Consider the following 16,966-nt stretch of genomic DNA (forward strand, 5'->3'; position numbering starts at 1 on the left):
GAACATTCAAATACCTAATTATTCAGTTATTTGGAAAATTAGAACAGTTGTGTAAGCTATGATAATTCATTAAAAATAAATTCCCCTCCAGTATAAACTGAGGTAGTCAGTGATGAGAAGTTTACTGTCACTGCGAGTGTGCATCAAGACACATCACACTTCTTCACGTGACCTCAAATTACACCAATGTTACATTACTTGCAAAGACACACTCCAAGGAAACTCCAGTCACATTCACAAACTTGGACAGAATCAGTCACTTTGCCCTTTGAGCTGTAAACTCTTTGTTATTTGACAAATATGATATTTCATTGGAATTAAACAGAATACACAGTCATTTAACGTTTTATCCGTTTAACACCATATGTTGAAATTCAGAAAACAAACAAGAGTTAGAAACCCGTCAATGTTTCTTCAATATTCACTTCTTAAAGTTTCCCCTGATATTCAAGTCATAATTCTTTACACTGTCTCTGGGTGAATGCAAAAATACTCACTGTGGATCTGTAGATTTAACTTCTATGATCAATGTCAGACATGTGAACTAAAGTAATAAAACACATCTAGTACAACTGCTGATAGGAACAGGGTATATTATACTATTACTCAACAGTTGTAAAATGATGTTAAATTTAGATTTTTAACTGGAAAAACAATTGGTATATTAAAACCTGACACAGTTGAATGCAATCAGATCATTCTTCACAAGGTACTTAGAATGATTCTGGGAAATAATTGAAATAGAAAGGTTTTGAAAGTAAATAATCCCTGGAATGTACTGTATATAACAAACAGACAGGGGAGTGGTATATGACCACTGACCGGTGTAGGCATTATGTGTGGAAAAGTTGTTCCCATTGAACCATGATCCAACTACAAAATAAACACATTCATGAAGTCAGTTTCTTTAAAAGCAGCAACCAGCTGATCTCTACAGGATGCAGAGGGTGAGAAAAGATCAGGAGTCAATCAATGGTTCCTGCAAATAAAGTAAAGAGTAAAGTTAGGTTTAAGAGCCTCTGCACATTTCCCAACATGCTACAATGTTTTATAACCAAATTACATGTTTAGATTCCAAAACCAAAGCAGTCAAAACTTTCAGTTTGACAGTAATGTAAGAATTGACCTACACTTTTTAGATCCAGCCCATTCCAGTGGTAGCAGGGTATGAGCGAACGTTTCACACTCGCAGCTAAACAGAGTACCATGCAAACTCCGAGCAGGAAAACACTGACTTCCAACAGGTGACGCACCGCAACAGTCCGCTCCTCCTAAAGAGTCAAAGTAGATTGACAGAATGACAAGAGTTCATCTGTATTATGGCTGAGCATGTTATGTTGTTCATATGTGACAAACTGTACCTGTGTCAACATGACTGTGAGTGTCGGGTCATTCTTGCTGTGTAAACTGTAGCAGGTTTGTGATGCTGCGGGCAGCTGGTTGCTCACTTCCACATGGATGGGTGAAATATTTTTCTTAAATGCAGGACACTTCATAGGATGTCTTCATGAAAGTATCCAGTACGTGCATGTGAACGCACAAAGAAAACAGTCGTGAGTTGACGGAGGGACAGACTCAGGCATATAAGTAGTTAAGGGAGCTTGAATGTGAATGAACTTACGGGCTCAGGGGCAGGAGGTGTGATGGGGCACTAATGTTGAGGCAGGTGTGAGTTCTATTTCCCGTCAGAAACTCTAGAGTCACATTGACAATCTCATTGCCTGGGGAGTAAAACAAATGCTTATGGGTGAGATTGTATACATATATAGACTTAATTCACTTTCACAACAAAGCTAAATTAATACCGACCACCGAGATGTAGTTGACTGGCTCGCAAGGAAGTGTAAAGACCAAAGTGTTTTACAGAGCCACGAGCTGAGCTGGCAGTCAAAGCCACAGGAACCTTGAGATGCAGATGTGTGACTGAAGAAGACGTTTTTGTAAGGTCAACCATTGTCTCTTTATCGTTTTTCTGTTCCACCAGAAGAGAGGGAGCTGGTGAGGCGAGTACAGATGAATCTGCACTGGCTTTCGTACACAGCTGGAGCTGTGATAAGGAGGACAGAAGTTTGTTCCAGTCCTAAAAGAGGAATAAAGCACAAGATTTGTTCATCAACATCAGCTCCAGACACAAAAACATATGCATACATTCAGTCACAGCCTGTGTAACAATATGCTTCTTTTGCACAACAGTAGTCATCACCTACACATTGCACGGTACAGTCTTTGTTGCATTTATTTGTGAATTGTCTACTAATGTCTTATGCAGAAGAGTTTAATGTAGACTTGATGCATCAAGGAGACCAGAAGGTGGAGCAATATACCAACGCTAACAGAGTAACATGAGCAATTGTCACCCTCCCAAGTCTCCAGATACCTCTTACCTACCTCTTGCCACTGGTATAATATGCAAAAAGAGTTGGAGTTGGTGCCTCTCTGTGTGGGGCATCTGAATTAGATATGAAAGCGTAGACACTACAATGTACTGCTTGTTGGCCCTTTATCTATAACCTGACCTTGGGTATTGCTTGGAGAGAGAAGAGAGTATGTGAGGAATGAGACAGGCTCCATTCTCATGAATGGTGTACAGATGTAATGTGTGAGGATGGTCAAACATTCCTCAACAACATGGAGAAACTGTACACTAGTAATTAAGGGTGTCAAGATAAATGGGAAGCTTATTGTCGTCCTACTTTTGCAGCATTTTGAATTAATTTATTTGTTGAATCATTTAAAAAAGGGACAGTGAGCACTAATAATCATTGCTGCAAATGCACCAGACTTGGCTAAGAGACTATTTTAAAAGGCCAGAACACCCGATGACACTAAGGTACACAACTGAAGATATGTCCCTAACATCCGCTGGTGGGCACTAACATCCGCTTACATCAACTGGCAGTAGGCATTAATTAGTGCGGCAGAACGTACATTACTTGTTCTCCATCTTGTCCTATGTTCAAGTGTTTAGTTTAAAAAGGCATAGAGGTATTGAGGTTTGATCTACTGAGCGGGCCACATGGCTTTCACAGTACCGTCATACAAGCCAGTAGCCAGTCAGATTTACCCCTAGCCTCAGCGTACCCTGAGGTTCAGCCTGTATCATTTATTACAAGCCCAAAACACTTGATGGTGCTAAGGTGCACAACTGCAGTTATGTCCCTAACATCCACTTTTGGCCACTAACACCTGCTAACGTAGAAGGGATATTTAACATCTTGTCTTATATACTCAATGACTGTAGTTCCTGGAAAGATTTTTCCAAATACATCTTAACATAGAAAGTTATTAAAATTACAAATTTCATCAGTATTTCTAACCATACAGTACAATAATAAAAATAAAATGATATATACGTTAATATATATTCTTATGGATAATGAACGGCTAAATTTCTATTAATTACTCATTTATTGATTACTCTCAGTTACTATCCCACCTTCTGGGTGCGAGTGCAGACGTTTGTGTATGTGCTTGAGCCAAACATGTCAATACAACAACACTTAAATATAAACTCAGATTACAGGGTAAACATAAAATAGCTTTGCTGAAACTTTCATAATTTGTGGTTACAATTTGCTCAACACTAGACCAAGTGTGGCTTGAACCAGTCCTCACCTTTGCTGTGTCGGGGTTGGGCAGAGTGTGGGAGTAGCTGTAAGAGCCCAGGCAGACGAAGGAGATGACCAGACTCAACATACACAGAAGAAATGTCACCATTGGGGGATTATGGGATACATAGTCTCTGAGGTTAGTCACTGGATGCCAGGAACCCATCATCAGACTCCACACACAACCTGCACATGCAAGAGTCACTTCATTTAGTAGAGATTTGACAGCTTTTACATCCCACTTCCAGACATTTGATACAGCCAGCGGATTAGTTGTTGGAGCCTGTTATTGTTTTATGAGTTATTATACAGGATCAATAAATCTGTCCAACTCGAGCTGTTCAGGACAACTTCAATAAGACACAGCTTTTTGCTGCTGTGCCGCTTTTACAGAGTAACAACTTTCTAAACAGTGTTTCCAGCTGTGCGGCAGACGACACACGTTGAGTCCAGAGAACAGAGGGAACAGCACTGAGACTGTCAGTGTGTGTTGTTAGCTGACGAGCTAAAGCAGAACTTCATACCTTCAGTTTGAGCGAGTCTCCTCCTGTTCACGTCGCTGGCTCTGTTAAAACATTGTGGTCACCGAGTTTACTGACGACACGTTAACTGGAGATCTCCGATAAGACGATAAATACACGCACGTCTCCTTTACAGCCATGGTTTAAAGTTCAGCTCCATCGACATTGCACGACTGCGCTGTCGCTTTACGACAGGGCTGCCATGCCGACGACCGTGACGAGCTGTAGCCCGGATGTAACCCATGTTTGTAAACAGTTTACGTCTTTCCACTTCCTCCTTCCTCCGCTCGTGCTCCGGTCACTTTCTCTCCGCCGCTCTCTCTCTCTCTCTCAAATTCAAATTCAAATTCAAATTCAAATTCAAATTCAAAGGAGCTTTATTTGCATGGGAAACAGACGTTTGCATTGACAAAGCAAGTGTAAAAACAACAACAAATGTACATAGAAGAATTCGGACTGTGCTTCTAGAAATATATACATATAAGTTTAAAAAAAACAACTGAAATGAAAGGGACTTCACAACAACAACAACAACAACAGGATAAAAACAGTTTTCAAAGACAGAAATATTAATGATTTTCTGTTGTGTAACTGTTATTAATATTTGATCAGAGCTGATTTGTCTCTGAGTGGAAGTTGTTTCTCACGGTCTGAAGGTTGTAACTGTCGACGTGTTGTTGAAGTTAAAACCCTAGACAGAAACCACACAGCTCAACTGTCGACTGCTGTTTTTAAAACCACGAGAACAGATTGATATCTGCTGCTGAACACACTCCTGACGCCCGCTCAGCAACACACACACACACAGCGTCACACAAGTCAACAACTTTGTCCTCATGATAATGATAAAATCTGATTGTTAAAAAGAGGAAAGCAGAACCATGATGAATTTCTGTCCCAGTTTCCAGACAAACCTTCATGTGCAGAGACCAACGTGGTTTAGTTCATGTGACGTCATCGCATTTTTATTTACATTGGTTTAGTTGTTGGTTCAGTAACAGTCACACACATTTTCAAAATGAAAATCTTTGTCCTCAAACATCTGGATATTTCTGCCTGGATCACATCTGGACACGACTCCTGATTTGTTTTTCATCCGTTTAAAGTTTGTGAAGTTCAACTTTAGTTCCTCTGCAGCTGACAAATATCAATGAGAGTAAAACCCGGGTATAGCAGAATAACTACAATAATTAGGCTAAACTGTGAATTTATAACATATTAATGTTCAACTGCAAAGTGTTAACAATTGATCTCCATCGTACTGAAATACAGTAATAAACAATCCGTCTTTTTTTATAAAGAAAAAACATGTTTTTAGTTTAAGATTTTTTTTTTAACTTTATAACATTATCTGGATTTTACTTTTATCAACTGGAAATCATAGTTTTAACAGAAGAAATTCTTACTTTTGTATAAATTACTAGTAAATAAGTTCATTCAGTTATTAATTTCTGTCCTAGAGGATAAAATACTGTACATGCTTCACTGTTAGTAAATACATGTATGTATAAAACAATATGTATTTATAATTATATTACGGTTGTGTTCTTTTTGTACTTTGTATTTAAACCATTTGTTTTCTTGTGCAGCATAAAACACATTAAAACCTGTTTTTAACATGTTTAAGTAATAATTCATGCAACACAGGGTTAATGTGAAAGAGCGTCAGTGTGAATTATTGTTGATGCACAAAGACGAGGAGTCAGTTCACATCAGATGTAAAGGAGATGAGATGTGTTTTATTTTTATGTTTAATGTCTTCAGCATAAAAAAAACTTTATTTTATACTTTGCAAAGTTACAGTTCAGGCAAATGTTTGAAGTCAAAAGAGAAGCACAGTGAACTCAACAGGAGTCAGTGAGAAGTTGAAGCTGCTGGAGGAAACTCCGTTGTCTCGTGTGCAGCGGCTGGACGCTCTCTGTTTCTCAGGATGTTGATCAGAGCAAGTCCACAGCAGTAAACCAGACTCTTCACCATCAGCAGCGTGTAGAGCAGACACAGCAGCTTCACCTGCAGCTGAGACCAGGCCCAGGCTGCTGGAGTCGTCGGTGCTGGAAGTGCACAAACCTCTGAAAGAATTCAGAAGTCAGGCTCAGTCCTCACATGAGTTTTTCAGAGCCTGGTCTTTCAGTTTGAAGGCAGAACTTCTCTCATCTTATCTTTCATGTTCAGATGTTATAATGCTTTCACTCAAAACCCCACATTCACTCTCAGACAGATCCTGCTTGCACTCAGATTTTTTGCTTGCACTCAGATATTTTTTGCTTGCACTCAGATATTTTGTTGCTTGCACTCAGATATTTTGCTGCTTGCACTCAGATATTTTGTGGCTATGACAGCTCCAGCTTCAGCTTCTCCTCGTGTTCACGTTGCTTCTGTGCACATGAAACTTCTGCTCTCAGATTGTTATTTGCAACAAATCTGTCAAAATTTCCCAACCAATAGAATTCCAGGTGTAATATTGACAAATTAAATTGTCCCGTCCTTGTTGTAAGTGCGTTAGTGTCAACATCTGTGAGCGTGCCGGACGGGCGGCTAATTTAACCAGGTTCACGTACGCAGGCCCTCCGCGTCTCATGATGACACCGGCTTCCTGTCAGAAGTAAAGCTAAAGCTGAGATTCTTGTTTTTGCCCCAGTTTGAGCACAAGCAGAGGCTATTTGAGTGCAAGTGCAGGGTTTTGAACGAAAGCTTTACAAAATGTGAAATCAATAAGTCCTGCTCTCAAACTGAAAGTCCACGCTCTGGAATAAAGACACAGACACATGAAGCTCACCACAGTCACCAAACCTCCTTCACCTTGCTCTGCCGGGGCCTTCACTGTGACCTCCTCATGCCTGACGTGGCAGCTGTAGTTGTATGTGTAGGAAGCGTGCCGGTCGACCACCATGATGGCGGCGGTGCGTCCTGCCTCTCTGAGCTCCAGCTGCTCTCCCTGAGCAGAGGACAGGTTCTTCAGAGGACCACCCTCCCTCTGTCTTGTCCAGGAGAACTGGACCAGGGGAGGAGGCATGTTCGAGGCCACACACAGCAGGGAGCTCTTTCCATCCAGGGTGGCTATGGATGCTGCCGGGTACACGCTCACCACGGGCGTCACCACCGGCGTAACTGACGTTTGACAACACACATGCACATGAACAGCAGCTCTGCACTTCACAGTCTGATCCTGGAAACACCTCATCGATACATCACAGATAGATTCAGCTGCTGTGCTGCATGGCATCGTTATACATCACATATATCATCAGAGCGACAGTCACAGCCTTTCAACTTCATTTGATCATAGATTTATATATTTATCACTATTTCTATCATATTGTAAATGTGTGTACATGTTCTATCATTTAAAATACAATGAAAGATATAAATATTACAGGATTTTGTTGCTAGTACACACAAAACATTAATGGTCATATAATTTGTTGTTTATTACAAAGTGTGAAGGTGTAACTATCTTTTATACTGAGACAGATATATACGATTTGTTTATACGTATTCATATATACGTATAAAATATCTATTTTATGCCGGTTGAGTACTAAATATTTATAATTACATGATGATGTATTTACACTGAAATGTTCCCTCATAACCTTTAACAAATTCTACATCAAACCAAATATAAGTTGTGGTACAAGAAATATTTAAGTCATATTAAGAATATTATCATAAAACAAATATTTGGGATATAATGAAAAAACATTTGTCTATTGACAAACCTGTTTATCTTTAATTTATTCCAAATATATTTCTCATTATTGTTTATACACAAAAATACACATTCACCATTAAAGGGCAATTGCATTCATCGGAACAACATCTTTAACGTTAAATACAAAATGTATTTTCCGTGAGTTAGTAAAATATATAGATTGATATATATCAGCAGGCATTATATTAAAAACCTAAATATCAGTCTGGTATTTTTAAGCAACTTTCATAATTATTTAAGTAGATTTTTTGTTATTGTGAAAATGATGATTTAATTTAAAATATTCATCATGAGACGACAACTTAGTTAATCTATCTTATTTTTGAAACAGAATGTTGAGCAAACATTTCAGGTTTAAGAATGAGATGTAACGAATCCGTCTCAAAGCGTTCGGGGCAGAAGGTTTGACGGACGCTCATGAAGCAGTGAATTTATTTCAGGAGCGAGGAAAGAAAACTCCGATTCCTTCTGCAGCAGCTGATGAGAATCTAGAAAACGTTTTAGACTTTTTAGACTCTGAAACAAACCTGAAGCAGAAAAAGAGGATTTTGTCTGATGTGCAGCGACATTTCACTGTCACACGTTTGTTCATTTCAGAAAGTCTGTAAGAGGAAGTTTGTCCTGACGAGGAAAAATCAAACATGGTTCAAACTCTTTTCATCACATTTTCAACAATGGAACCAGTGAAGGGAAATAAAAGTGTTTCTTACCAGTTACGAACAATTTGGTTCCTGAGCCGAAGATTAACTCCACAGTGAAAGAGACTCAGACAAAAACCGTCTGAGCTCAACGATGTTTCTCTCATGTTCACGCCAACACAACATTCATGTTCCCCTCAGGATGAACCGCACTAACTCTGATGAACCTCTGACTTTTCATGTAGCGCCACCATCAGGTCAAACTTTTATTTTGTCCAATACTTTCAGAACTCAGCTGGTCTTTGTGTTTAGTGATTATAAGCAAATATTAGCATGTTCGGTTCGGTTTATTGGCGGTAAAGGGTATACAATGTCATGATGATGTCATGATGATGTCATAAAATGACATCATAAAGTGTAGCGACCAACAAGATGACAGACAGCTTATCAGGATTAACCAATCGTTTATCATCATGTGCTATAACTGACGATGAGTTCATTATGAAACATCATTACTGCGATATAAAATGTTAGCGTTGTTGCTCCTGATGATTTTCATGTTTCACACGATTTTATGAATTTAGTTACTTTTCTCTTCTTCTTGTTTCAGATTGTTCGTCCGTCCCAGTCTTGTGAACATGATATCTCACAAACACCTTGACAGAGTTTCTTCAAATTTGCTACAAACCTTCACTTGGACTCAGGGACGACCTGATTAGAATTTGGTGGTCAAAGGTCAAAGGTCAAGGTCACCGTGGCCTCACAAAACATGTTTTTGTCCTCTTTAACACGTTTCGATCAAGCATGTCTTTAGAGAATTTCTTCATATTTTAACCAGTTATCACTTGGACTCAAAGATTCAATTATTAGACTCCAGAGGTCAAAGGTCACAGTGACCTCATATAATGTGAGTGTCACATGTCACAGCTGGAGGGACTGAAACTGCCCTGGTTGGTGGAGGAATACGACCACAGCTCAGTGATTCTAGTTCTTCTTTGTGCTCTCCTTTTCCACCTGAGCCCCGAACGTTAGCGGTTCTTTCTTCCAGATCAGCAAAGTGTTGGTGTGAGGGTTGAACTGTCAGAGTTCTGTTACAGGTCCGATTGCTCTGGCCGTCCAAACAGAAAGAACCAGTTGGAGATGAGACACTTGCTCTGATTGGGCCTTTAAAGGGCGGTGATGGAAAAGGTTTGTCTGTGGAACGACAGCAAACCTGCGGAAACGTCGCTAAACGTATGAGTCTTTAGAATAGAAAGGTGGAGAACAGCTGTCGGATGGAGGTGAGACATGTGACGCTGTGGTTTACTTCTCTCTTCCACTGCTCCTCATGCTGGTTTTTGTTCAGGCTGCACAGATCATTTCTCACTGTGGGTTCTTCATCGTCCCAACAGAGGCAGTAGTACGTGGCTGCATGAGAGGGTTCAACTTTCTTTATCTCCAACTCAGAGCTGGTCTGTTTTCTCTTAGCTGTGAAGTCGTTTTTCTGAGGATGATTGTTATCTAGATAAATAGAACCATCACTTGTTCTAATATAAAGAAACTGTCTGAACGTTTCCGTGTCTTTCTTCTGAAACCAGATTATCCGGTAACACTGATCAGTTCCTCGACAGGTGAACAAGGCCGATTTCCCAACTGTCACGGTCAAATACAACCGGTCCTGAGTCAGCTCTGCTGCCATGGCAACCAGCGCTGTAGACAGACAGATGGACGGAGGTGAGTGTGGCGGTGAGGTGGAGCTTGTTAGCCCCTGATTGGCTGTAAACACTCACCTGAACACAGGCAGCACAGAGCAGCCGCTGGGAGGAGAAGCATGTTGTGCAGGGTGTTTCCTCGGGTGAACCTGAGGAGAAGTGGCGCTCTAACGAGCTGTGAGATCAGATGGGTCCTCGAACCTCCCATCAGCCCCTGCGGCCCACAGATGAGGCGGAAGCTGGTTTAGCTGAAGCTGTCGTGTGGTTTTCTGATGAGGGGGAGTTTGTAAAGAGGAAACAGGAGTGGAGTTGTTTGTTGATGGCTCAGCATCAAAGGATTCATGGTCCATGTATGTCCGAGATACAGAACATCGTGTTTTGATGGCGTGTAATCAAAGTTTGTCGCCACGCCACGGTCACACCGTGTGACGAAAAATCGATCTTTGAGTTAGTTTGTATCTCCATCTTGTTGATATGACACTCATCTCAATTTGAAGTTGATCTGATGAAAGCCCTGGTACAAGTACCTCAAAGTAAAAATGTGGAATATGGCCACTAAATGCAAAATGGCAGGCGTCCTGTTGCGTTTTTCAAATTGCACCTCCAGACTTTTTTGTTTGTCTGGTCATGATACACCTGTGTATCGATTTTTGTGAAGATCGGTCAATGTGAACGCGTTCCAGGGGGCGCTGTTGAGCCATTTTGCCACGCCCATTTAAAATTACTCCAGAATACGTACATTTTCACCACTTCCTAATTTTCTGCAAATTTTGGTAAGAATTTGAGCATGTTAAAGCCCTCAAAAAGCCAATTCATTTGCCTGAAAAAAATGGGAGGGCCTATTGAAATCCTTACAATTTCAATAGGGCCTCCCACTGTTCGGTGCTCGGGCCCTAATAAAATAGAAAAATGTGGATTTGCAGTTTAAAATATAAATACAAGTAAGTGAGAGCTATATAAACAGTACCATTTTTTGCACATTGCTGTATTACGCCCAGCAGATATGGAAGTTTTTTGTTATCAGCCATGTTGTCAAAGTCCTTTTGTTAGGCTGTAATCTGTGGTAATTACACTCCAGCAGTTGTATGCAGTGCCTCTGCCACGCTGTAGATGGCAGCATACACACGCAGATCCGAGCGCTGCACCGCTGCGTCTTTTTCCAAACTGATGTTAGCAGGTGATAAGTCCCAACACTCGGGGCAGGGATTGTTGTAAGACGTTGTTGCTGGACGCGACATGTCTGACTTCTCCTTGCTCAGTTTGATGGGGAGCTCCTGTGTGTAGGGAGTGAGCAGATCCAGGGTCTGTGTCATGTCAGTGAAGCCCAGGATTGTTCCCACTCTCTGGATGTTGGGGAGAGAAGTCAGTCTGTTGTGGAGGGACCAGGCTGTGCTGCCAAGCCACACTCCTTTTACATTCCTCCTGATGACCTGGAAGTGATCGGCAAAAATCTTATATAAAATAATGCTAGTGATGTTTTCACTAATGTGTAATCATCTAAATTTTTAACCTAGAATGGTTCCTTTATATTTAAATCCTTTATATTTACACCGGGAGTGGGTCCTCTCTACGGAGGCCGCCATGTATTTTACAGTAGTCCAAATTAGACTACTAATTGTGTGTGAAGCTGGGTAGGCTGTCAAAATTGTCCTTTTTTTTACCTTACACTGCATTTTTTACCAGTTAAGAACAAAATTCAAAAATATGACTTACACATTAATCTGATTGGGGAAAAACAAAAAAAATCTAATTTCAGTTTTCTTTCTCCAAATGTTCTATTATTGTTTCTTTTAACGTGTAAAATCAAACTGACCAGCATTACACAGACCAAGCATGACACAAATGTATATTTAAAAAAAGACAATGATCAGGGCACTGTTTATTTAGAAAATAGCTTTCAAAATAGATCATTAAAACAATGCATCACAACAGAATTACTCAAAATCATTTAACTTATTTGCTGTTAGTGGGACAGAAAGTGTGCATCAATATCAGTACTGCTACTCCAAAGCAAGTTGTGCTTCCACCTATCAAATACATTTCTAAACCATCAGATCGCAGTTGTTTGCATATTCACACATTTTGCATTAGAAATCAACATTTTAAAAACAAAATATGAAAATCTGATATAACACACCATTTTAGTAAGATTGTGAGAATGATGGTTCTGTTGCTAAGAGTTCAATACTCCAATTAAACAGGACTTGTCCTGTGTTCAGAAAAAAACATGTCATACAAAATTTAAGTATCGTTTCCCTTTTTCAAAACTTAAAACAGCACAGCTGACAGTTTTGTTCATGCTACCTGTACACATAGTATAATAACAATTAGGTAGTCCAGCTAACTTTTATAGGCTTGAATGCCCAAGTATCAGGGTGACCCATGTGCATCAAGTCTTTGTAAGGGGAAGTGCTCCACTGGAAGGGTGGCACCTGGTCCCAGGTCGGCCCGCTCACTGCCACCATGCCATAGTCTCGGAACATCTCGTAGGAGGTCATCTGCAGAGGAGCAAACACATGCACGATAAGCGCACGCACAATACAGCTGATTTAGCAAAGAGCTAATTCACACACCAGTCACTTTAATTTAAGCCAAAAATGTACAAAAGATTCAGTACGCATAAAAGTAGAAAGCATAAGATAAAATTAAATAAAAACCTTCATGTCAGTTCCCCCATGTGATCTCTGCCTTAAGGCACCAAAAGGATAGGTTCCATTTGCAGAGTTCAGGTCCGAACGAGCTGAGATCGCATTCTCTCCATTGGCAGGGGGATCACAGCCTTCACACTTAGATAATGGGTCTTCCTTGAAGTTGTTATACCTGGGGAGGGACACAGCATCTCATAAGTAAAATAAAATGTTCCTATGAAAATGTAATCATGTATTGTTAAAGTTTAATCGTATTTTGCAGATCAGTCCAGCAAATGACTGAAATGCTCACCTCAAACCTGTGTAACACAAAGACCTTACCTCATGAGGCGAACCATTGAGTCCACATCTGTAACATCTGTCTGGTTTCTCCTGAATATCTGAGCCCGAGGATTCTGCTCCAGAGAGAACCACGGGCCAAACTTCTCCACAAGCTCATTGCAGCCGCTGGCATTAAATATGCCCGGGTAGTATCTACAAAGAAGGATGAACCAACAAAAGAAAAATTACATTCTGAAAACATGCAACCACATTTACATAAAAAACTGTTTTTTAACTGGATACTTACGGTATGTTGTAACTGGCCCAATATCCTTTCTTCATCAATTCCTCAGTTTTGTCAGCGTAAACAACAAGTCCCCTGCAGCATTACAAGAAGAGAAAAGCTTATTCTAAGTGAACGAGTTGTCACAGCGTAACGAGATGTCTGCAGAAATACAGTTGGTTTGATTAAAAGGTTGAATGTAAAGACTTACGGAATCTGCTCCAACACAACAAAGAGGTCCTCCTTGATATCAGTCTTCCCCGGAGTAAAGTACTTATAGTCTACAATCATCCACTGATTGTTATACCTAGAAAATAAACAAGCAAACACATGGTCCAAACTGATTATCTTTCATTTATTTACTGTAAATGTAACTGAAGTTGAATCAACTGACTCAGCAGACGACATCAAACATAGAGCATGATGACCCCATTATAGACGTATGACACCACTGAACTCCTGATTACAACTGGCCTTCTTCTACTTCCTTTACTCTCATCAACCCACATGTCTGTGCAAGTTTACATAACACTGCATCTAATCTTGTCATCAGTGGGAATTTTGAACACAAGACAAATAACAGAGGAGAGGATCACATCTGAACAAAGTGGTGTTAGTGCTGGTTAAAAAGTAACGCGAGCCGAATTCTTTCTGGTGTGTGAAACTCACGTTCCGCTGTTGTACTTGGTGAATATCTCGGCCCATTCCTTGCCGGTAACAGCCAGTCGATTAGCCACAATGTTCCTCAGCCATTCCATGACGCTTCCTGTGGGCTGCACAAACTTCCAGAGAGCAGGGTTGCTGTTGCCGATAGTAGTTTCCAACGTAACCTGCAGACACAAGACCAAGAAAGTCCACCTAATAAAATAACATATTCAAATACTGAAATGTATTATTTTACATGTATTACATTTGCCAAGCATAAGGAGTTCTCACCAAGCCGCTACTGAGGATATAAAAGTCATCTCCAGAGAAGATAGAACCAGGGTAAGATGAGAATGCCTGAATTCTCCCAAGAATAAAATAATTGTCTGAAAAAGAAAACAGAGAACCTTAAACTATATTCCCACATATATAAATAACAAAGCTGCCAATATTTTGCTGGTGCTTTCAATGTTAGGAAAAACTGGAAAAAAAGCTGATTAAAGAATAGTTTGACATATTGGGAAAACATGTTTGCTTTTATGCCAGGAGTTATATTGAACTCTGTTGGTTGTTTGTCCAGGACAAACAACCAACATCTCTTAACCTCACTCTATTAACACATATCTTGATTGTTTAATCCTCACAAAAACCAAAGTCTGAAGAGAGAATGTTTTGGTTTTATGTCACAGACTGTTTCTCAGAATCTTGTTGCGAAAATGTTGCCCCGACACCAATTGAGGAAGTCAGTATAGAGCCAAGCTAGAGGTCACCTCCGGTTTTTATGCTGAGCTAAGCTAACCGGCTGTGGCCACATATTTACTGTGCAGTCATGGGAGCGCAATTGATATTCTCCCCTAACACAAGAATGCATATAAGCATTTTGGCCAAAATGTTGAACTATTCCTTTAATATAATAAAAAGAGACTAAAACCAGAGACACAATCAAATCAGTAAAGTACCTAAAGGAGAGACTTTGAAGTCAAACATATATTTCTTCATAATACGGAGCATGGCCTGGTAGGTGTTCCAGGTGTCATGTGACACCAGCAGTTCCTTATTGTTTGGCAACAGCTTAATGAGAGCAGAGCAGGAACCAGATCCAAGAGGTCGCGTTTGGCTTGATTTGTTCAGAGCTGATTCCAAATCCTCAAGATCCCCGCCCAGCTGGAAGAGACTGGTCAGACAGAGAATCAGTGAAAATGTGTGAGACATCAAGAAAAAGAAGTATGATCTCAGAAACAGTGATAAAGCATGTTTGATTAATACAAAGTGGCGATAAGCACTAACAGGAAACCAAATGGATTGAAGGAGAGCGGCCCCATGGGAAGTGACAGCTCGTCGTTGTAGCTATCCTCCAGACCTTTCAGCTGCAGCAGGGCCAGACGCACCTGACAGGAAAAACAAACACACACACTGAAACATATTGTCACGGGCCTTAGGAGATTGTATCCATCCTACAAATGCTCAGTACCTGGTACCAGTACGGTGAGTTTGGATTTTTCTCTATTTGGTCTTGAATCCACTGCAGATTGGTTGTGATGAAAGCCTTAAGGCGCTCACAGTAACCAGCCTGAGTCTTAAAGGGCCCACAGTAGCCCATCAGCGTGTTCATCCAGTGCTTGTAGATGAGCTACAGAAACATGGATAGCAATGCAGAACGAAGTGAGTAAACAGAACCTTTGGACTACATCTAAATCAAAGCAAAGCACAATGACAGCAGGAGAATGAGGGTGGATACCAACCTGAGATGTGACAGCAGCCTCCACTGCTCCAGCAGCATAAGCCTGGATACTGTCATTGTACTTACTACTGGTAGTGACCTCCAAGAAAGACCAGCTGGAGAGAGCATATTGGAATCATGAAAAAAGACGAAATATATATGATCTTTGTGAAGGTTTCAAATTTAATTTAAAAATAAAAAAACAAAAAAAAGAAACTGCTGATGAGACATATCCGTATCGTTGTGTATGTTTGAGGGTATGGAAACAACATATTTTAAAGAAAAAACACACATATTGGTTGTATTTAACCTGTCCCTCTCCACACACAAGTATTTATATATAAATTGTAAAATATCAAGCCTTAATAATTTTGTATTGGTGACTTTCACATAAATATGGGTTTTTTGTTTGACTGCATCAAAACTTTTATTTTACAGAATTAACAATGGAGAAAAAAATTAAATTAATTTAAATTCTATATATTTGGTGGCATTTGTGTTATATTGGTCATAAATTTGATTATAAACATTGCCATTTTTTTTTACAATGTGTATTTATCATCCAATATTTCTGTATCACATTTTTTTGTTTCTTCCCAATATCGGTATATGGCGTAAAAAACACATCGGTCAGGGGCCTAGTGAGAAATGTGTGTCGGGCATTTTCCTTTGTTATAGTGAACTATAGACAAAACAAATAAAGTAAAAATAATTGATATATTAACTCATCATAAAAATTCTCGTTAGTTGCAGCCAAAGCTTTACCAAACTCAGATAAGTTAGACAATAGGTTTGTGATGTCAGCTGATATCTTGGCCCAGCAGCACAGAGAAGGAAGGAGGAGAAAGGTTATAAATGTTAAAAGTATAACTAAGAAAACACGTCTGCATACACAGACACATTCTCCTCACCCTGATGTTTGGATGTCATCAGTGAAGTTGGCCCAGGCTACAAAGTCCTTCTGAAACCCGTCCACCACAGACAGCTGCCCGCTCTGCCCGTCAATCACCGCGGACTTTATCTCGGCTCGGACGCACGTTAAACACAACACGTAGAAAGCTACAGAAGCTGAGCTGAAACTCCCCACAGAAAACATCTTGTTTATCCTGGACGCCATGTTCAAATGAGCCAAGTCACATGATGCTGCGGGGGACTGGTCACCTGACTCTACTCAACAACGTACTTTCAAAATAAAAGACTTCTTCCTGTGTTATTTTTTTTTTTTTAAAGGTTATTTAT

General features: G+C 40.1%; 3 protein-coding genes across 3 annotated transcripts; all 3 read right to left on the minus strand.

Moving 5' to 3' along the window:
• Nucleotides 1-98: 98 nt before the first annotated feature.
• zgc:158398 (uncharacterized protein LOC568894 homolog) lies at nt 99-4,352 on the minus strand. The gene is made up of 7 exons (XM_035166014.2): nt 4,133-4,352; nt 3,616-3,794; nt 1,810-2,080; nt 1,622-1,721; nt 1,362-1,503; nt 1,131-1,271; nt 99-979 (listed from the first exon to the last, which is right to left on the minus strand). The coding sequence occupies exons 2-7, from the start codon at nt 3,775-3,777 to the stop codon at nt 959-961; spliced, it is 837 nt and encodes a 278-aa protein (XP_035021905.2). The 5' UTR covers nt 3,778-3,794; nt 4,133-4,352; the 3' UTR covers nt 99-958.
• A 1,320-nt stretch (nt 4,353-5,672) lies between these two features.
• Nucleotides 5,673-10,314, minus strand: LOC118115334 (immunoglobulin lambda-1 light chain-like). The gene is made up of 4 exons (XM_047341395.1): nt 9,846-10,314; nt 8,552-8,588; nt 6,929-7,237; nt 5,673-6,198 (listed from the first exon to the last, which is right to left on the minus strand). Exons 1-4 carry the CDS (start codon nt 10,155-10,157, stop codon nt 5,984-5,986), a joined length of 873 nt encoding a protein of 290 aa, XP_047197351.1. The 5' UTR covers nt 10,158-10,314; the 3' UTR covers nt 5,673-5,983.
• Nucleotides 10,315-12,015: 1,701 nt separating this feature from the next.
• On the minus strand, nt 12,016-16,892 carry plbd2 (phospholipase B domain containing 2). Its single transcript, XM_035166118.2, has 12 exons — nt 16,639-16,892; nt 15,750-15,843; nt 15,479-15,637; nt 15,295-15,395; nt 14,967-15,181; nt 14,299-14,393; nt 14,032-14,192; nt 13,574-13,669; nt 13,387-13,458; nt 13,140-13,292; nt 12,828-12,990; nt 12,016-12,668 (listed from the first exon to the last, which is right to left on the minus strand). Exons 1-12 carry the CDS (start codon nt 16,842-16,844, stop codon nt 12,498-12,500), a joined length of 1,686 nt encoding a protein of 561 aa, XP_035022009.1. The 5' UTR covers nt 16,845-16,892; the 3' UTR covers nt 12,016-12,497.
• Between the last annotated feature and the right edge of the window lie 74 nt (nt 16,893-16,966).

Source organism: Hippoglossus stenolepis, chromosome 9 (assembly GCF_022539355.2).
Source record: "Hippoglossus stenolepis isolate QCI-W04-F060 chromosome 9, HSTE1.2, whole genome shotgun sequence".
NCBI classification, from domain to species: domain Eukaryota; kingdom Metazoa; phylum Chordata; class Actinopteri; order Pleuronectiformes; family Pleuronectidae; genus Hippoglossus; species Hippoglossus stenolepis.